Source organism: Haemaphysalis longicornis, unplaced genomic scaffold, assembly GCF_048455015.1.
Source record: "Haemaphysalis longicornis isolate Haplotype H1 unplaced genomic scaffold, Haemaphysalis longicornis Haplotype H1 scaffold_9, whole genome shotgun sequence".
In the NCBI taxonomy this organism is placed as follows: Eukaryota; Metazoa; Arthropoda; class Arachnida; order Ixodida; family Ixodidae; genus Haemaphysalis; species Haemaphysalis longicornis.
In genome coordinates, this window is record NW_027526460.1 from 90,249,916 (window position 1) to 90,271,137 (window position 21,222).

The 21,222-nt window shown below is 48.2% G+C and overlaps 2 protein-coding genes across 2 annotated transcripts in view; both read right to left on the minus strand.

The window, feature by feature from the left end:
- The window catches only part of LOC144152905 (glutamate receptor ionotropic, kainate 2-like), a 397,026-nt gene that overhangs the window by 305,588 nt on the left and 70,216 nt on the right, over positions 1-21,222 (minus strand). The window lies entirely within an intron of this gene.
- LOC144151664 (uncharacterized) lies at positions 10,917-12,609 on the minus strand. The gene has a single exon (XM_077682780.1). The coding sequence runs from the start codon at positions 12,491-12,493 to the stop codon at positions 11,279-11,281; it is 1,215 nt and encodes a 404-aa protein (XP_077538906.1). The 5' UTR covers positions 12,494-12,609; the 3' UTR covers positions 10,917-11,278.

The following is a 21,222-nucleotide window of genomic DNA, read 5'->3' on the forward strand; positions in this document are numbered from 1 at the left end:
CGCGTGGGCAAGCCCACCGCGCAATACACTATCGACCTGCACGGCTCGCGCCTTGAATAGTTCAGTACCAACAGCGACAACAGCCGACGCAGGCCCCAGCCTGAGGCTTTCACAAGTTACAATTCCCATCTTCCTCTTTTGTTTTAACCGGATCCGGAGAGAAGCGAATCTTCGTTGCGAATCCCCGAGGAACAAACGTAAGAGCTAGATACCCGACACGCCCGGGCATGCATTAAAAAAAAAACAGGACAGCTGCATCGCACGTGTGGCTGAGAACAACGCGAACGGCACGACGGGCGTGCGCGATGCTTTCTCTCGGAAATGCAAGTCAAACAGGGCATGGCGATGACATTCGCGCCTTGCGGCGCTATCTTCGGGTCAATAGCACGGTCAGTGCGTGCGAGTTCGCTTGCTGTCGCCCGCGGGCGCGCTTTTCCAAGTCGCTCTCTACCTCTGTCTCGGTGGGCGATTGAAGCTCTGTTTGCGCCCCCCCTCCCCTCCCCCTGTGGCGCTTTTGTGCTAGTACACAAGAGAAGTCGGGGTAGTCACTGAGGCTTAAAACGCGTTTGTCGTGTGCGAGCATAGATCGTTGACTCTGATTCGTCGCAAACTGTATCGGAGAGCCGTGTCGGTGCCGGCAAGAAGCACACAGCGCAGGGAAACGATTGCGCGCGTGCAGCGCGGGGGTATTTGATACAGTAAGCGCGAGTGGATGTTGCAGTCCTGACGCTGACAACTGCTTAAACAAGGCGCGATTTCTAACGCACTGTTACTCGAATCGAAGACACGGGGCGAATGCACCGAATGGAAAGAACGTGTTAATAAGACTGTCTTGATAAACAGGCTCCAGGCGAGCAGTGCACAAATATGTTCGCACTAACTCGCGCAGCGTAGAAGAACCTTGGGCGAGTTGAGTCATTACTTACTTGTACGTGCAATCCCAGCAACGATTTTCTCTGTTTTTTTCAAAATCTGAAAATACTTTGAGGCAGTGATCAACAAAATCTACGAGATTTCGCGGCCCGTCAAAGATCCTCAGGTGGTCAAAATTAATCTGGAACCCTCCACTACGGCGCGCCTCATCGCCTTCATTGCGTCGGCTCGTTAAACCCTACAATCAATCAATCAATCAATCAATCAATCAATCAATCAATCAATCAATCAATCAATCAATCAATCAATCAATCAATCAATCAATCAATCAATCAATCAATCAATCAATCAATCAATCAATCAAGTAATAAAAAAACACCCAGTGCATATATTTGATGGGCACGAAGTTCAAAAACCAAACGTTATTGCTCTGTAACCATCATAGAACAAAGCAACTCGCTCTAGACATTTTTGCGTCTTCCTGGCTTCGGTTATTGTTTGCGCGCTTCAGTGAGGTCGCTCAAGCCCCATCGAGGCATATGGACGACTTCATTTTATTGCAGGACGAAAAGCATTCGGTAGCCACTTTAAAGAGAATCGCAACAAAAGCGGAGAGTAAACTAGAAGTGCTTCTGTGATGAGAAAATGCCGTAGTGTGGCTCCATGTTGGCGATTACAATTTTCCGAAGTGCTTTGGTGCTCAGGCCCAACGACGCATGGGAACAAAAACATAACTAAAGCATTCATCGGCAGAATTCCAGGGGACCTGTAATGCGACGAAAAACGCAGAAAACAACAATGTGGCGCCTAAACTTGAGTGTCTTATTTTTGTCTACCTTGCAGATTGAATTCCGGAACGTCGTTGTGTATGTTTAAATGGGGCATATTTTTTGTGTCCCGTTTCCTAGGGCTGTTTTGAATTCCGCTGAAAGGGGACTAGTTAGCCCCAATCACCGTCCTAGCTCAGTTTGTATTGCACGGTTTTAACACATAGCTTCGTCAGGGACCTCCACTGAAGCGACGAAAAACAGGCCGACCATGCCAGCCTAACTCCGTTAATAACGCTGGTGATATCGGCGCCATTTCTATCCTGGCGTCCGAGTAGACCTTGTTTGATACTCCTTTTTTTTTTATTTCTCACTTCCCTGAACTTTGAGCCAGTAAACGTCGGGGCGGAAATCCAAAAGTTTCACACGGCTTAGCAAGCAGACAGCTCCGTGAGATCTTCACTTCCAGAAAACTGAGTGAACTACGAGCAAACTACCGCATCTGAAAGGCAGGATACTTGTAGTGTTGTTTTTTCTCCGCTATCAGTTTCCCCTGACTACAGATTCCGTTGTTAAAGCGAAAGATTTCTTAGCCGGACCGATAGCGTCCTGTCAAAAAAAAAATGACATAGTAGTATCATCAAAACTGATGCAGCGGTATCATGTCGTAGTAGAATCATCTCGGTCGACCAAAGACCGGTGTCGACCGAGAAGCTCTGAGAAGACCTCTTGACACACGTCGCGCGAGTGAAACCGGGCTCGCGTTGTGTAAAAATGGTTACTTGAACATCCAGGTCAACGAAGGTTTCTAGACAAAACAATGCACGGATCGATAATGAAAAATGAGTACAATAGTATCCCCTTTATCTCATAAACCACGTGTCGGTACAGATACAGATCGTTCGTAGCTGCGTTTAGTTAGTGCGCGAGAAATTGTCGCACAGATTCGTTCTTGGTTTGCGACTTGGGTTTTTGAAGGTTTGACAATCGATCGGACGCACTTTCAGCGAAGGTTGAACGCACTTCTTGCTTTCGCGCTTCTCTCACCTACCTTTAGGAAAGGATGTCAAATTTTTCCCCGAGTAAACCTTTCAGTGGTGGGCGGCCCACTTCGCTAGTTTGCTCATTTTGTGTAGGACCCAATCAGCGACTTTCCTGAAACAAGTATAGAGCTATTCTATTCTCAGGTCCATCGGTACTTGGGGAGGTAGGACGTTTGTTCTACAACGCAGCCGTCTCCTTACACCGGTCCAGGAAAAACGGTGACGAGGGTCAGTCCAGAAGTAGATGAAGATTTTCTCAAAGTGTTTGATGATGGGGATAATGTGGAGGTTACATAAATGAATTTCCACGCTTCGGAGCTTCGCGTTCACCCTGTACTTAACGTTCAGGAAAGCTAAGGGAGCAAAGCACTATCCTGGTCAGCGGCCTCACTCACTCCAGCAGTCACCCGCGAAACTTGAGTGACCTCTCTCCCGCCACAGCTGGAAACCAGCACGAAGGAGGAGGCCGAAAGATGAATAGTAGGAGGCGGAAAGAAGGTAAAGAAAAGGAGCAGTTGTATCACCGAGCAAGCGACGGGAGGACGCCCGAAGTGGAAGAGGGCTCGAGGGGTTCAGGAATCAAGCACCCTCGGCGAGTACGCGGTGGCGGGCACTCGAAGGGCACGCACGTATCAAAGAGCTCGACATCAAACAGCAATTAAGCGCCGCCGCTGGCCCTCCCGATTGCTCGTTAGCCGCGCGAACAGTCGGGAAACTAAATACGACCTCCACGCCCTTCTCGTCGCCTCTCCTCTGCGAAGCGAGTGCTGCCGCGACATGTAACGAACGGCGGCAGCGGCTGTGGCCCGGCCGTCATTTGGGGAGCTCTGATTCTGTGTCCCGACAAATTAATCTCTCTCTCTCCGTATATATATATATATATATATATATATATATATATATATATATATATATATATATATATATATATATATATATATATATATATATATATATATATATATGTGTGTGTGTGTGTGTGTGTGTGTGTGTGTGTGTGTGTGTGTGTGTGTGTGTGTGTACGTAATACCTCGTTAATTCGAAGTAGTAAAACACCGGAAATATTTCGAAATAAGCGGATTTTCGACATAACCAAAGTTGCGGGAATTGCCATGGAATATCGAGTTCTTTGCAAAAACTACTTACCAGCTCTTCAACAGCCACTTCCAATAATGCTTTTCATACAGGTTGAAAAGAGAAAAAAAGAACGTACAACATACCTACGTGCAAGAGATGTTCACCGGATGGGTTTTGTGGCACTGCACCGCAAAAGGGACACGCGCTCTCCATTGTTTTTTTTTTTTTCCGCACGACACACTTCTATCTTCTGGTACGCTGTACCTCTTGGCAAGTCTACCGTCACATGACATGTCAAAGAGTTTCTTGACGAAGTTGATATTCCTCTATGCTCAGACCTCACGTTAGGGGAAAACATCAATTTTCGGGTAGGCGCGGCTAAACGAAAAAACAACCGAGGTACTTGGCGTGGCAGTATCGCGCGAATCTTGTGAAACGGTCCGCGGCGCCGAAATTTTCGTTTAACTCTCAGTCAATATTTCGAAATACCAGCAGTTTAGCTCAAAAATACTTCGGGCATTACGGAACCAGGTTGTAGATGAGCATTATGTAAGAATGTTAGAGGATATTTATAGTAGGCCCACAGCTACCATCATCCTCCATAAGGACAGAAGTAAAATACCTATAAGGAAGGGCGTCAGGCAAAGAGGCACGATCTCTCCGATGTTATTCACAGCATGTTTACAAGAAGTATTCAGACCATTGGATTGGGAACCAGTGGGAGTAAAGGTTAAGGGAGAATACCTCAGTAACCTCAGATTTGCTGATGACGTTGCCTTGTTAAGTAACTCGGGGGAGGAATTGCAAAGCATGCTTACCGCACTGGACAAACAGAGTAGAACCGTGGGCCTGAAAATTAATATGCAGAAAACCAAAGTAATGGTCAATAACCTCGATACAGCACAGCGGTTTGAGATAGGTGGCGAGGCTGTGGAAGTGGGAAGCGAAGATATCTACTTAGGGCAAGTTTTGACCCCGGATCCCAACCATGAGGTAGAGATAATTCGAAGGATAAGAATGGGGTGGAGTGCATTCAGCAGGCATTCTCAGATAATGAATGGCAGCCTATCATTGTCCCTGAAGAAGAAAGTGTATGACAGCTGCATCTTACCGGTACTTACCTACGGGGCAGAAACTTCAAGGCTCACTGGGTTCAACTCAATTGAGGACGACTCAGCGGGCAATGGAGTGGAAGATGATAGGTGTAACATTAAGGGACAAGAAGAGAGCGGAGTGTTTCAAGGAACAAACGCGTGTTAAGGACATATTAGAAGAAATTAAGAAGAAGATATGGACGTGGGCAGGGCATGTAATGCGAATGCAAGATAACCGTTGATCATTAAGGGTAACAGAGTGGATCCCTAGAGAAGGCAAGCGTGGCAGGGGGCGGCAGAAAATTAGATGGGCAGATGAGATCAAGAAGTTTGCTGGGATAAAGTGGTCGCAGTTAGCGCAGGACCGGGGTAATTGGAGAGTAATGGGAGAGGCGTTTGCGCTGCAGTGGGCGTAGATAGTCTGGTGATGATGATGATGATGATAGGAAATGGCTCGGTGCCCCCAAAACTTTCGACTTAGCCGATTTTTTGAGATATTGGAGTTCAAGTTAATATATATATATATATATATATATATATATATATATATATATATATATATATATATATATTGAGCGAAGTTGGCACACAGTTACAACATAGTAACAATGTAGTTTACTAACGTTTTCCCCTTTTGACCTTCAGAGTGACATAACGCTGCTGTATATGACCGGACACACGTCTTGGAACAAACTATCTCCGTCTGCGCCGAAGCACACGTCGCGCATGGAAACGCAACGGCGGGCGAAGCGTGGTAATTCGAAGAGCCCATGCTAGCGTACGTAAAATTTCTGAGGAAGTTTCTGTAGAGGCATTTCGAATTTAGTTGAGCGGTGTATGACAAACCTTGTTTCGAGAACAATTTGATAGTGGTTCGTAACGTTCTAGATGTCGCTAAGCGTGAACAGAAAGCGGACATGTTTCTGCGTGAATTTCCTGATAAGGCTGACGTGGCAACAGGCAAAGTGCAGAGGACGTGCAAAGATTTCTTCCTGCGTGGTGCTGTATCGTGACACAGCACCACGCACGAAAGCAGATATGTGTACAGCCCTCCTCGCCCTTCCCCTCACCTGGGCTTTAAACCCCGCTGGTCGCCTACACTGCTGCAGAAGGCGGTCCCGGGTACGCAGTAAACTCCTCCGGCGCAACTACATGCGCATCCGCAATAAAGAAAAGTGGTTAGAAAGTAGGTAAAGAGATTGCCTGGGTTTATAATGACGTAGCTTCGCTCTCGCGTCGACCGACTAGAGGTGTGAGAAGTTGAAAAAAAACCCGTTTTCTTTCGTTTTTTTTAACCAGGATAACATAAAAAAAACGAACACACCTTCTCCGGTGAAATTTTTTGGGATGTCACCAATCTGCAGTGAGGGAAACGCCTACTGAAATCAATGCCTCTACGCGAAATTGTGCGCAGATTTTGGGAGCGGAAGCCCTGCTGGGACTCTTGTGATGCAGCATGTAACAATTATATTCTCTTCTGTGCTAACAAAAAAATTAGTCGGGCGCTTAAGTTTCTTAAGTGAGTTGAAGGCGAAAGCCAGCGATAAATGAATACTTCTTCACTGATGCATCGTGTTTGCGGTGCCGTCGCGTTCACCTGCCATGCTGCACGCATCCGGATAATTATTGTTCCATCCTGGCCCGGTAGTTACCACACTTAGCTGTGGCTCTTGAAAACCCGGGTTCACATTCCATTCGAATCCAGATAAGTTTGTAAGTATATTTCTCCCTCATTTTCTTTTTGCAGCAGCCGTTATTTGGTTTCATTCGTGTATTCGTATCAACTACGGTCAGTTTTCGCGTTTAATAAAACATCGCAGAATTTCGCCTTAAGAAATATGTCGAATATTTTATAGATCTCTGCGGAATCACCTTTTTTCAATTTTCTAACATCTTTTTGAAAGAAAAAAATCCCGCCATCTCCACGAAGTGAATGATGGTGAGAGGGGCGAAGCTAAAATGCTTATAGGTAAAACCGTGAAACATTCGCCCACACATCATATAAAGACTCGACACGTCAAGCTTTTCACCGCTCCGTGGACAAGCCCGTCGACGACGTCGAAGTTTGTGGTGATTACGTAGGGCTTGTTTGGGGCGATGAGAATCTCCATGGGCAAGTTGGCGAATTCGGTGTGTGACATGTTAGCCACCTTGGCCGTCGCCTTCTGCAGACCGTCTTGTGTCGCGTACTCCCGGTACGTGTCTTCAGATCGCAGGCGACGAAGGACAACCTCTTCTTCTTCCTCTCCTCTTCTTGGGTAGCAACGAACGCGTTGAACGTTTTGGCTTCTTCGGTCAATCTTTGGTTGGCCAATCACTAGGGGGATCCTGACACAACCACCATCAATGTGCCGTGCTTGGCAGCAACGAGGGACGGGACAGGGCCCGAGCAAGAGCTTCGCCCCTAAAACATAAAATAAACTTGTTTTAATTGCGAATGCATTTATTAGCCGGGGGTTGTCTTGCTCCGTTGGCCGGCGTGCGCCTGCATTCCTCCAGCGCGAGCGCACGTGAGCGCGCGCCTCGTAGTTCTGCCTTCGTCGTCGTCGTCGTCGTAAATGCGAATGCATTTATTAGTCGGGGGTTGTCGTGCTCCGTCGGCGTGCGCCCGCAGGTGTTATCTCTCCGCGCTCCTCCTCGCCCCTAGCAACAGCTGTGGCGCGCCTAGCAACCGGAGCAGGTGGTAGCTCGGGCGGGAGTAGCGGAGGGCAAGGGGAGAGAAGGAGCGCGCTCGGGCGTGTGAGGGCGCTCGCATCGCGGAGCTCGGGCGGAGTAGCGGAGAGTGAATAGAGAGGAGGAGCGCGCTCGGGCGTGTGAGGGCGCTCGCATCGTGGAGCTCAGCGGGAGAGAGAGCTCGCGCGCGGGGCGGGCGTGTTGCGCGGGTCTCTCTCTCCTCTCCGCGTACCCTCTCTCCGCTCGCTGCGCTCGGAAAATGTATATAAATGCAGTGGAGCGCACGCCTCTCTCCGTTACTGCTTGCCGCAGCGCACTCATCGGTGCACCCAATGCATTCGCATTTCCGCACGATGCCCTTCGGGGAGGTGGGGGGAGTTTTTTTTTTCCCGCCCTCCAACTTTCATGAAAAGTTACACCTACTACCGACCCAAAGTAGTGGGAGCGAAAAAGAGTCTGTCGCAGCAGAGGGCGCGCGCAACGAGCTACTGGAAGAAGCAAAATTCAAGCGACAAAGGCGAGCAGGGGCGGTGGCGGTTCGGGCAGGTAGCTTCAACGTGGCAATGGCAAAAACTCCCCCAGGTTATTTCGAAATAGGTAGGCCACTCGCGCACCACACTTAAAACACTCACGTATGTTACAGCTTCATTCGCTGGTTAACCAGCTGTTGAAAGTGTATGGGCAAATTTTTTTAGTGGCGAAGCACCTTATGTGCTCGGGCTGTCGGCGTCTCGTGTCATTAGCGTCTCATGTCCTCGTAGTATCAAGTAGTCACGGTACTAAACACTGGGACACGCGTTTTCGAAGGCTTCGCGCTAGAACGTAACGCGCACTAAAAGAACACAGCGGAACACTCGTTTTCCAACGCCTCGCGCTAGAACACTTCGTGCTTCAAAAACCCTAGACTTTTAAGCAAAGCTGTATTCCTCTACCCCCCGACGGTTTCACCTCTGTGGGAAAAAACGTGAAGGTGCCATGAACACATTCCTACACTGCATGCTTCGCCCCTCCCCAGGTTTCAGGTTACGGTTTCATTTCCTTAGACAAAAACGCCACGGCGCCACGAGTACACTTATAGACTCAATGCTTCGCTCCTCTCCAGATTTCACGATAGTGGAGATGGCCTGGGATTTTTTTCCCCAGCTGGCTTGTTTTAAGTTAAAAATACATTGCTGGCCTTTCGCGCCTGTGACCAATTGTGTGCCAAAACGATGGATACAGGATGCCAATGGTGAGGTAAAAAACAATGACCAGCAGTTGCTCACACGTAGCTGCTCACACGTGGCTGCTCAGTATGAGAACCTGCAGTAGGTGGCGTCATGGACCCAGCAGCAATCAGGCATTCTGAATGCAACAGAATCCTTGCGACTTCTGCCGCCATTCTGTGGGGGAAAAAAGTAGCTTAGAAGAGCAACTTTGAAGAGATAAAGACGCGGGTTATAGAAGTAATGCCATGTTGTTCGGATTAAATTGGGTGCAATAACATACAAAACACAGAATTTGACCTCCAGAGTGTTTTATACGCCGGCGCACCAGCAAGTTCTCTAGAATGAACGCTTATAACGCTTTCCTCACTGTTGCCTTCGCAGAAGGAAGACAAAAAGATGGTAACACGTTGAGTAAGGCAAGATAATTGCCAAAGCAACACCGTTAAGCAACGCAAACTGTTGAGCGCATGCACGTCATTTTTAGCTAAAAACCGGGGCAGAACTGGGTGCAGAAACGTGGATGAATGGATAACACGCCCAGTTGGGAATGGCCGGCGGGGGGAAATTGAAAGTAAAGTGCACAAACAAGGGGGTGTGGCGTGATAACATTCGAGAGATAAAAACCCAATTTATAGAAAAAAAATGAGGCTAATCCTTCTTTCATACGAATCTTTAAAACACGAAAGTGGAATGCTCCTTCACAGGAGCATTTCAATGTTTATTGCGCATCGACATGAACTTGGACATCGCTTTTTTATTTTGTATGTATGGCGCCGTTAGACGCATCAACATCAGGCACTGGATTACACGCACCGGGGCATTGCGTAAATCAGATTGAAACCACACGTGCTCGCAAACTGTGCGAACGAAACCGAACGAATCGTCACGATCCGCTACAGCGAAAGGAGCTAGATTTATGGGCGAGCGACGTCCTACCGGCGGGTCGCTTCGGCAAAGGTGCGACCACATTGTTCCTGCTCCGTGGCGTGTACGCCAGACGTTTGCGTTGCGACGGGCTCTGCTTGTGGAACGTGGCGGCGGCGTTCCAGAAGCTGAGCGGCGTTCTACGTAGGAGACGGACGGATAAACCCATCATCTTCCGCTGCTATACGCTGCCCTATCGAGGCGCCGTGCTCATTAGCGTCATGACGCACTACTTCGCTTCACCTCTCCTAGACGGCAGCACCATCTGAATGGAAAAGTTAGAGGGAAGGACATAAGGTGCGTTCGTACAACTATCTGGGCGTGACTTCATGGCTCAGTTGCCACAGTGTTTCACACCTCCCGCTGCGGCCAGACTGATCGTGACTCGAATCCTAGCGCCGCCACGCCAATGAAACTTTTTCTGTTTATGTCATTTCCGTGACGGATATGACGTCGGTGAGGTTTGTGTACACCAGAATAAAACACGTTCGTGTTTTTAAAAATTAACTTCTGTCCTATAAAGCACGCATGGGGACTAGCCTTTTTCCCCGCCTCCTTTGGTAACTGTGTTTTGGAGTGGGAACTTTTTCATACATGCTTAACGCCTTCGATGCCACACTATGGCGTTTTTAAAACGTTGATGTATGGGAAGTCTTCTTCGACTTCGTTCCGCTTGCCAGTTTCGAGTTTGAGCGATGGTCGCTTTTGGCTTCATGCAGAAAGTCAACAGGGACCTCATTTGGCCAATCGGTTTTTTGTTTTACTTCTGCTTTAAACACGTTTGTTTTGTAATGGCGAGAATTACATGTTTTGGGCAGTAGTATGCACTTATGTCCCGGACTAGCGCGTTGATCTTATCCGAGCTTTCTCCCTGTCTCCTTTCTATTACATACCTGCGGTCTGAACCATGGCCATTGCAAGGAGATATATAGGCGGCGAGGGAAACGTGGTTTAAATTTATCGCGCTTGTCAGGCACCACTCACAGGCATTTGTGCTGGTGGATGTGGAGGCAATCAGCACGCACTACGCTCTTGCGCATGTATGCAGCCCTGAGAGGCGCTTTCGCTCGTTCATGAGACATGACGCGCTCCTACCGAGATTGTGCATGGTATTCTGTCGCTAAATTTACGCTGTGGTGGTTTAGTTATAGCTTCAGAAACGCTGCCTCAAAAACCGTCGCTTGATGGAAACGTAGAAACGTTCTTTGTGAGGTATGGATTGGATAAAAATCTCAGATAAGTGCATCGAGTCCGATGATAGTTTCCATTTTTTTTATTCAACGTTCAGTAAAAAAACACATTGAAGGCTTACTACATACGTGTTTATTGCTTGGCTGAAGTTAGCAACTTGTTCTTGTCATTAAGCCGCCGAAATGATAAGACGTGAAGGAAATGAAGTAACAGTGCAAGCTTTTTGTAGCTATCTAGAACGAACGAAACAATCACGTAACACACGCGCACGCTGAAGAAAGATATGTTCTCATTTACCTTTTATAAAAGACGCTACTAGGACGATAAAGACAAAAAGCGATATTGCCGTCAGTGAGACAATGTTAGAGTGCCATACGAAACCGGGAACATCCTCTGACTCCCACCCGTCCATTCAGGGCGCGTTGTTCTTACAGCAAGCAAGACTCCCTGTAGTTGATGACTTGGTGACTCTTCGTAGAAGTCTCTGATAGCGGAAGTGTCACTTCCGCACTTGTCGAGGACACATCCGGCGGGGCGTGGACCAGGGCCTCTGTAGTTTCGGAAGTAAACACGGCGTTATCCCGGGAACCGTAGTCTCGTCGATTGGCATCTCGTTGGTATCTCGTCGACGATCTAGCTAACATCGAGCGTAGCGTCGGCTCAGACGATGACCTCGGGCGCTTACCACGCACTTCGCGCTCACCCACCACGAAAGGAAGCCTCGAAGACGACGCCGGTGTCAACGCCTCGTTGAGAATCTTCCCATCCCGCCGTCGCCTTCCGCAAACGGACCGAACTAGGTACGCTATCATGCAGATGGCGAAAAATCCCGCGGCCGCCGCGGCTACCCCAACACCGACAATGAGTGCAAACTTCTTCGTCAACGGGTAGCTGAAGAACTCGCCGCCAGCAATCGATGTCTCGGTCGCTTCGGGTGGCGGCGGAGTCGTCGGTGGCGTTCTTTCGCTGACAGGCACCGCCTGGTCAGAGAATACCTGAAAAGTGCACACAGAAAGATTCACTGGCTCCGTTGAATTGGCCTTGACGTTGACGTAGCTTCCACGGAGCGTCTTAACGCACGGAACGTAAAGAGATCGGCCGTACGGCAGCGGGCCCTTGAAGCGCGAGCACAAGGACTCTTTGTCAGTATTGTCGATGCTGTCGCCAACCCACATGTCGATGTTGACGACAGAAGCATTGCCGTCTTCGGCGGCAGGAGGAGACGGAGGCGTTTTGTTGCCGAAGTCGATGCGTACGACCTGGACGCGGTAGACGGCTCCGAGGTCTACGTACCAGAAGTGAGTCCTTCCAGTCTTTAAGGAGGTACAGCCCTTATCTGCGGGACGTGACTTCTTGGTGACTTTTGAGAAGAACGACGGCGCGTATAGTGTCTTCCCCTTGGCGATGTCGGTGACACAGAAGGGTACCCCCCGTGGTAGCCAGCGGCCGTCGGACTGGCAGGTTCTTCGTTGATTTCCCAAAATGTCGTAGCCTGGGTCGCACACGTAGTCCACAGTAGTTCCGCGGTGAAACTTGCTGGACGAGAAGAACTGACCGGCATTCGGCAAGCGTTCGGGTGCCTTGCACAAGCTGGACACGAAGGGTGCAAGGAAGGCCACAGCGACAAAGGCGCGAAGGAGCATGCTATCGGCCCGGGCGTTGCCTCGTCGAACGATAAAGTGAATGTGGGTAACATTGTTCGTGATATTGCTGGTCACGTGACTTTGAATGACGTATTTTATTTGGAAGAGTGTTACCGGTTTGGAAGGGAAAGTCTACCACAAATAAGAGCAGAAGCGCAGATAAAAAAAATTGCTTTAGAATCATCTATGTGGGCGCCACCAGAAAGAAATGTTCCTGCTATTTTGTCATTTGATAACAATCGCGTCACCTCTATGACACGCTCTGTCATGTCCTGTGCCCTTATGTGCGCCTGAAATTAACTGCGCTGCTTGAGCACATCAGTGCCACTTGCTATCGCCGAAGAATAGAAGAGATTCAAAGCAGCGCGTAATCGCACTAGTTCAACGCACTCCGCGCATCTTAGCCACTAATAAAAAAGGCAGTCTGGTGCGGCACTTCTACCATTCCAGTTCTGTGTAATAAACAGTTCGCTTACGCAAACTTTTTCGTTGGATGTGTTAGTTTTGTATCTTTCTTTTGATAACGATAGACCTGACTCGGATAAACTGATGATCGTAGCACTGTCCCATCATAGCAACCCTGCAAGGATCGGTGTAGACAAAGCATTTGGTAGCTCTCGCCTTTCTCGGCTAGACGTGGGCTAAAAAATTGCGCGAGAAACCACGGTATTTACTTTGACTGTTGGAGCCAGCCTCTGATAAGCAGTTGGTACAAGCCACACTTTCCTTTGGTGACGGAAAAAGTAGTGCCCACGATAAAACTTTGCCGTAGCGCTGTAATTGAAGCACGGGCTCGAAAATTGGACGTCCTCTCGTAGGTATGCTGCTATCTAGCACAATGATATGATGGCGGCATTCAGCCGCCCACCAAGACCACGACGTAGCAGTACTGAAGTTGAGAGCAATATTTGTTCTTATCTCCCTTAACTGCGGGGGAAAACAGTGCATAAAGTACACGGCAAGCCTCTGTGCCACTATTTCGTCGTCGGCCAGAGAGCGCTGTAACTGCAGTCACGGTAGCTAGCTTCCCCTCCGTTAGCTCGGAATTGCTAAACATCTCACCCTTTCACGACCGCTCGAAGAATAATAAAAAAAAACAAATTCAGACGCTTGTCATTGCAATCTGCCTTCGCAAAAGCAGTGCAGCTAAGACAAGAGCTGAAGTTCACAAAACATACCGGTTGCCCAACGGAGAGGGCCTCCCTGACGAAAACAACGCACTGACCCCCTTGCGTTACCCCGACTGCGTTACCGTGATTGTTTACGCGTGCGCTTATCAAGCCATCTCCTTCGTTCGGTGAAACAACATTAGACGCGAGGCGTTTTTTTGCGCAACTCGCAATGGCGAACCAGAAGAAAAGCACGCATCGCAGGGTAAAGTCCCAGCAAGAAAGTATCTACAACAGCCAAGGCAACCGAACGAGCGAAAGAAAAAAAAGGCGGGAAAGTTTGAACGTAAGGAAGAGCAGAGACAAAGGGTGGCAACCGGGGCACGGCTGAACGGGCAGACGAAACAAAGCTATACGGGCCGCGCGGGCTGCTGGAAAACAAAGGACGGGCCCGGTAGTGGCCGAACGAAGCCAGAGAGACGCCAGATAGCCAACTTATCAGCGAGCGCAGGCGAGCACACCATGTAACGTCAGGTTGGTTGCTGTTTTCTAGCGTGGTCGCCGAGACTGCGTTTCCTTTCTTTTGGTTCTTGCGCAGCGTGCGCGGAGAGAATCAAACAGAAACGAGCCCTGCTACGGCAAGGCCGCGAAAAAGAAAGCGCACTGAATGAACCTGCTTTTAGTAGCAGAGACAAGAGAAAACACAAAAAAGATAACAATTTGGCGCCGGTGCGGGCGAAAGAAGAACGAAGGTAAGGATACAGGACAAGAGAGGGGGCTGCGAAGCACAGTACGAGACCCTTGTTTCGAGCCAACGCTGCGATGCCTCGCACAGGGGAGAGTGTTGTGGAAAAAAGAGCAAGAAGAGAGAATGCGCGGAGCTGGCGCCGTTCTGGCTGCCGGAGAAGAAAAAAAAAACAGGGAGGGGGCGGGTGTGGGGGCGTCGTGGGGCATTATTTCTACTTTGGGATCTTCCCGTGTTGCCGTAAGCGTCCTCCGGCGTGGAACCGTACTGGCAAATGAAAGGCGAGTCGACATCTTGGCAGCGCCCACGTCAGAGGCATCTTTGAAGACGTTGTTGTTGATGCTTGGAGGTAGTTCCGACCTCACGGGTGTTTGATTGTGTACCCTGAGAGAAACGGGAGCAATCCAAAGACGAAACACACCGAAGAGAGGCACAAGGAACTGCGTTGACTTTCTACGCTAGAGTGCTTCTACGTTGGCACGTGACGTGGTCTCGCTATCGTTTACGCTGCCTCCGGGCGCTTACTTGGCGGTAATAAGTTGCTTCCTGGAAGAAGACACGCTTTATTGGTGTAGAGGCTGATGCTATGTCCAGCGGTCATACGTGGAGTAGGCATTTTGGGATCAAATCGTGTACGAATTCCTTTAATCGTTGTTCTCAAGGAGATCATGTCTAGGTGATGATATGGAACGGTGTTGATGATCGGGCGAGTTGGTGTGTTTTTATATTACCGGAGCAATTGAGACGAGGCAAAGAGCAAGAAGGGAGTCTGTACCGTATCAAACAACCGGCGCCATCGTGCGACTTATTTGGTTATGAGGTTGACATTGTAAGTGTGACTACCTTCGACTATTCAAATCTGCAACCTCTAGAACGCGAACTGCTAGTTTCGCCAAGAAACATCTAAAAATTAGCAAACGGTTTGCGGAAGGGCGAGTTGGTACATTGCACTTTATTTGTTCCTGCTGCAATAAAGCACTCAGTTGTTCGTCAGCGCCTCTGTTTTGGGACTCCGTCCTTGGTCCAGTCTTTCGCGCTGTTATTTTTTTCTTATTAACAAACGGTAGCATGAAACACAACAGGGCTTGACACCTTAAAAAAATGGCTACTCAAAAAAAAAAAAAAACGCGAGAGAAAGGGCACACCATTTCCCCAGTTTAACGAGCGTTTTACGTTTTCTCACATTCAACTGCAAGGTCGTTGGATGCTCTCCCGTGACCGCTGCGGCTACCCCTGTTCCCCACTACTATCCATCATTTGCTTCTGGTGTTCAAGCGGAAATAGAAACCCTAAACAAGCTAATACTCTGTAAAGGCTGAGTTGCGCTTCCAACCTTTCTGTGTCACGTAGCACGTAAAAAACGAATGGGTGTAGTTGTGGGTATAAAGTAGCCTTTAGCCCCCGCTTTAGCTTCCGATTATTAACCAGACCACCCCTTAACGCACGCAAAACAAACGACAGATATAGGTGGCCCCACTTGCATCCGTAATACATACATAAATCCACACGGCTACCAATACATACCAAAAGGTCTGATGCATCCCATAATCGAAAGCGCCATGGGACAGTAGTACGCGAAATGTCATCGAATGCCCTTTTCTGATCACCAGTCTGCATGTCTTCACACCATATACAATTCTTCCAGCGACCTTAGCGCATACAATTTGCCCCGAATTTCTCATTCCAGGGTGTAGCGGGAGGAAAACAGACGACGAAACCGCTACGCGTACTTTTGTATCCGTATCTGCCTGCACCCTGTCTTTTTTCATCCGTTCCTCTCTACTCCATCTCGGCGCATGCTACCTGGCTGAGTTGAAAACACCTTTAAGGATGACCTCCAGTGTGCGTCTTTTACTATGTACGCATTCTTTGGCGAGTACTCCAACAAAAGAAAAACGCCTCTCTTCTAGCATGACACATTATATCTACAAAAATAATGCATAATTACCCCGTTAACACATGCTTTGTTGTAATAGTAGAAATGGAGATGATTGGTACATTCATAATCGATATGAAAAAAAAAGGCGTATAGTGGGAAAATAAACGTTCATTGGTACTAAGAAATAAAATTAATCAACCGGCGAATTTCTGTGGTCAACTTGACTGTTTTTTAATCAAGACATTGTATAATGACAAAAGTAAAAAAAAAAAAGCTAATGTGCCAATGACAAAAGTCCATGAGCCTGATGGCGCTATGTAGGTGCTTTCATTATTTTCGGAGGCTGTAATAAAATCAATTTGACATCGACGACGCAGTAATCGTTAATTTCAGTAGGGGTTTCTGGACTCAGCACTGTTACTATAAGCGCGGTGTTGACAACCAGCCTTCAACGCGTACGCGCAAATTCCCTATATTCGGCATGGGCAACGTAAGATCATTTCCATTAATCATGCCTTTACGATGTAGGTTGGCTTATCTACAGACTTTCTTTCAACTCCTGCGCTGGCGATGTATATCTAAGCCGTGCTTGTAACCCGGAGGTAGCCGCTAAGGAACAGGAAAAGTCCACATACAGAAAGGTAATCCCCTCGTGTTTCAGTTGTGGGGATCCTGACGCCCAGGCCATTGCGCGATCACTGGGTTTGTGCCATCACGCGGCGCTTTTCCCCTCTCTCCTCCAAAATTCCGGCTCGTCTTGGCGCCTCTGTGTAGAGCAGAGCCGTCTCTCAAACTCTTGCGTGAGGTGAAGCCTGCAGAGACCGTTGCGGCGATAAAACACTGTCACGCAGCGGGCGCTCCGCCCTGGTAGCGGAGCTAACCTCACCTCATTGGTCCGTTTGAACGAGGCCCGAACCCGACTCTCGCCGAGACGCGAACGCGCGTCCTGCGCGGGGGTCCGTTCGGGGAGACGCTTCCAGGACGCCGAAGGCGTTGGCCGAAGGTATGTGACGCTTTCTTTACCAGCCGGCGGCAACTCTGTTGCGCCGGCGAAAGCCCACCAGCCCTTCCGGCTGCGGCCCGTGCCCAAGGCTGCTCCTGTTGTCCCTACGCTTGCATATAGTAAGGCCGTACCTTCCACTCGACGAACACGCCGTGCGGTACGCGCCTGTGAGCGAATGGGCCCCGTCTCCCTCGCTGCTGCGAGCCGATCCGGCCAGCACGGCGATGCGCGCGCGCACAACCTGCGCGCACCCCGGAATTTGCCCTGACAGAAGAGCCCACTGGCTCTGCGCCGACGAAACGTGCGCACTTGCGCGTGGCGCCCCATCGCCCCTTTCACCTAACGGGAAGTACGTACCTGTACTGTAAATTGTGTAATTGGGACTGTAAAATATGTGGCTAGAATGCTAGTATAAAATAAACGTCTTCCCTCCGTACCCTGGGCATATTCCTTTGTCGCCCCTTTCTCCACCTGCCCAACAGAGGCGGTGTTAAGTTGGCGCGACGGCGTTTCAGTATCGTGAGCGTGCTCAACTAGCTCGAACCCACGGTGGTTCCTCGCGGTGTGCATGAATGCCTGCCTTGTTCAAAGCTAGCGTTATGCATATTGCGAGGTAGAGAGACCACACAGTCTTCATTACCAGCATGCCGGTCCTCTTCCGCCGGCATTCCTTGCACGCAGCACGCAGCTGCCTTCCTGACTTACTGTTTGCCCAGGGCGGGCATATGTCATCGGCACATTCCTTTTATTCAAGCCAGATGGCGCTGAAGATCCATCCTAGCCAAAGGTAACCAAGGTAACCAAAAAGGAGGCAAGGCAGATTGAAACGAATAAATAGAGAGAAAAAAAAGGAAGCTAAAACGTAGTTAGAGATGTACATGGCTGAGAAATTGAACATCATAAAAGAAAATTTCTACGATAATTCCCAGGGCAGTGCTTGCTTTTTGAGGCTAGAGGAGGTTACTTGCAAACTAAGAGCTTTGTGGGGAAGTATTCACAAAATGATGGGGTATGCGTGTTCTGCGGAAAAGAAACAGAAACTATGCGGCACATTGCGTTAGAATGCGAGGGTCCCCATCCAAATCTACATGAGGGAAATATTCGGCTTCCATAAGTCCTAGGATTTAAGGGTAGCACGGAGGAAGTTAACTTCAAGGCTGTCGAGGGAACGAAAAGAAGATTAGAATGCTGGTGGATGAAAAGCAGAGAGGGGAATATTGCCTAGGACAGTTACCACCTGTAACAGGAAAAAAAAAGTATTTTGTGCCTAATAAGCTTTTGTGCCTGCCCTAAGCAGCGCTAGTATTAAACCAATAGTATAAAGCATAGGTATATTAGTCCTTTTTGGTAAGATGATATGTCATCACCCCGCTAGAAAGGGGAAACCAATAGCAATCATCATCAGCAGCAGCAATAGTAGTGTTTCTTTTTTTTTTTTTTGTTTGCCGTGCGAGTCGATCAAACAATGCGTTTCCCGACTTGAGAAAGGTATACCAATGAAAATTAGAACAATTCGCCTACCTGAGCTTCCGAACAGTCGTCAAACGGAAACGGTGGAAACCTTGTGAATCGTACCGTCATAGTAAAAGGCATCGTAGCCCGGAAGCTACGATATCTGCTTTAGAAACTCTCCAAAGGGTGTTCACTTCCAATGACTGAAAATATTTAACACCGTCACTGAAAACGCCTACGAGCACACGCAGACGGTTCAAATCGTTGTCTGCAGAGATAACCCCGGGGCATTTCATGATAAATGTATTGTGCGTGGGCTGTGCCAAATCTTTATATAGAGATACTGAAAGGTGAGTGCATGTGTTTGGTAGGAACAAAAGAGAGAATTTCGGTGTGTGTTCCTTCCTTTTCGTGCTCACCTGTCCTTCGTGCGTACCTTGTTTTACTACGTATGAAACAAAGGAGCGCCAGTGGCCCTCAAGTTTGTTAGGTCCCCCTCCTGCACCAAACTTGGCAAATGTTTCAAAGTCAGCTCAATGCAGTGCTTTCTGTTCGAAAATTATTTCACAAGTAACATCCGTCGCCAATGTTTACACTATGAGTGCTTCTATTGGCGCTTTAGATATCGGGACTGGTGTTGAACGGGGAACGATGAACGGGGAACGATAAATGTTGTGAAAAGTTTTAAAGCGAAGCTTTGTACCTGCACTAGACAAAAGTTCTGTTGTGACCGTGGGTGTCAACAGACGCCGACGGTCGCGACAGAAGGCGTTGTATAATCACTGCCTCTACACACTGCACGTGTAGCGACCGTGTGCGCGCCTTGCACATGCACTAGGATTTCGCAAAAATTGAAGGAAGCTCACACCAACGCATGACATCTCACTCCTTCTCCGTCTACGCCGCCGATCTATGGATTACTTGCATTTCGGATATGCAGTAGACACCTGAACGATCGATTCGTACGAAGCAAACCAGAAACAGTTTCAATTGTGTTCGTCGCGCTCGACCCCAGGTTTTAGGCAGCTGCGCAGCAGCTACAAAATATAACTGCGGTAAAAACGCAAAGTCTCTGTGCGTATCACACCGATTATAAGGCCGTTATGAACGTCGTGCTTAAGTGAAATAGAAGAGAACGTGTTACAGGTACAGTGTAACCTGTGACTGACTCAAGCAGGCTGTAGTCACCTGTGGCAGGCGGTGTATAAAGCTTCGCTTCCCAACACCCTCGACAGGGTGGATTGATCAACACTTTATCCATTTAGTTCGTTTTTGGCACAGGTTCAAGCGAACATTTTATTTTTATGCCGTTGCATTTAAATCTTGCATCAAGGCATCAAATTATGCACTGAAAATCATAGTTACAGGAAGGAGGAATGAAAAGAAGCTGCGCATAAAATACCGAAACATTTCACGTCTTATTGGCGACGGTTCCGGTTCGCCGGTATCTTTTTACGCAGCAACCTTGTTCTATGTGCGATCTAGCTGGCCAAGATTCCTCAGATTTTGGAACTTGTTCGTTTTTGATAACGTACAGACATGGATAAATAAAACGCGATCACAAAAATATGAGTTAGAACACACAAAGAGCCTAATTTCTATCCGTGAAAGTCAAATTGACGCTTGGATTATTATTGTAAGGAAGCTGGAAAGTGCGGCTTTCCAAATATACTAATGGCTCGCGATCATCTGACCTCCACAAACAGTCTTTTTGAGTTTTACGTGTCCTGATTTATATTTTCGTATTCACAATCCATTTGTCTATGACTGTGCCTGAAGTCTGCTATTGCATTTCTTCGAATCTTGAACAGCATTGGATAATAAATGCATCTAGCCAACAACTGAAATCACTGTAAATATCCCCTTGCAAAGTAAAAAAGAAACACTAACTTCTATAATGTGCTGATCACTTCATTAAAGGCTTGATGAACGGAGTCAATTCCTCTAACAAACTTTTAATTAGCTCCCAAATGTCAAGTGTAGCCATTGCCAGAGGAGCTACTTCATGAGGATTCTCAATAACACCATTATTGACAGACAGTGGCATAACCTAAAACCTATGTGGAAAACTCCATGGGTGGGGCAACGCTCAAGGCAAGCACAAAGCACACATGGAAAGGCTGGATGACTTAACAGTAAATTTCTCGAAAAACCACTTAATTGGCTCCCAAATGCCTACGCTAACCATCACGAGAGAAGCTAATAATGAGGATTTTCAACCATACCGTAATTGATATGCACTGGTACAATCTAACACCCGTCTGACTAAGTCAGCGGGTCATGCAACGTTTAAGACAAACATAAACTCTCGGCATCGCTTCCGAGAAAAGAATTGCGCAACCGAAGCCGCAACGTGCTCGAAACCAGAGCCTGGCAACCAGAAGACGTCAGACGATACAGGCGTAGAGCAACAAACAAATAAAAACGATTGCAATGCAGAAAGGAAAACAAGTGAGAAATGAACAACCGGAGAGAAACGAGAGTAGCACAGGGAGGAAGACAAATAAGCAGAGGGACAAACCGGGGTGGCCGTAATCGAGA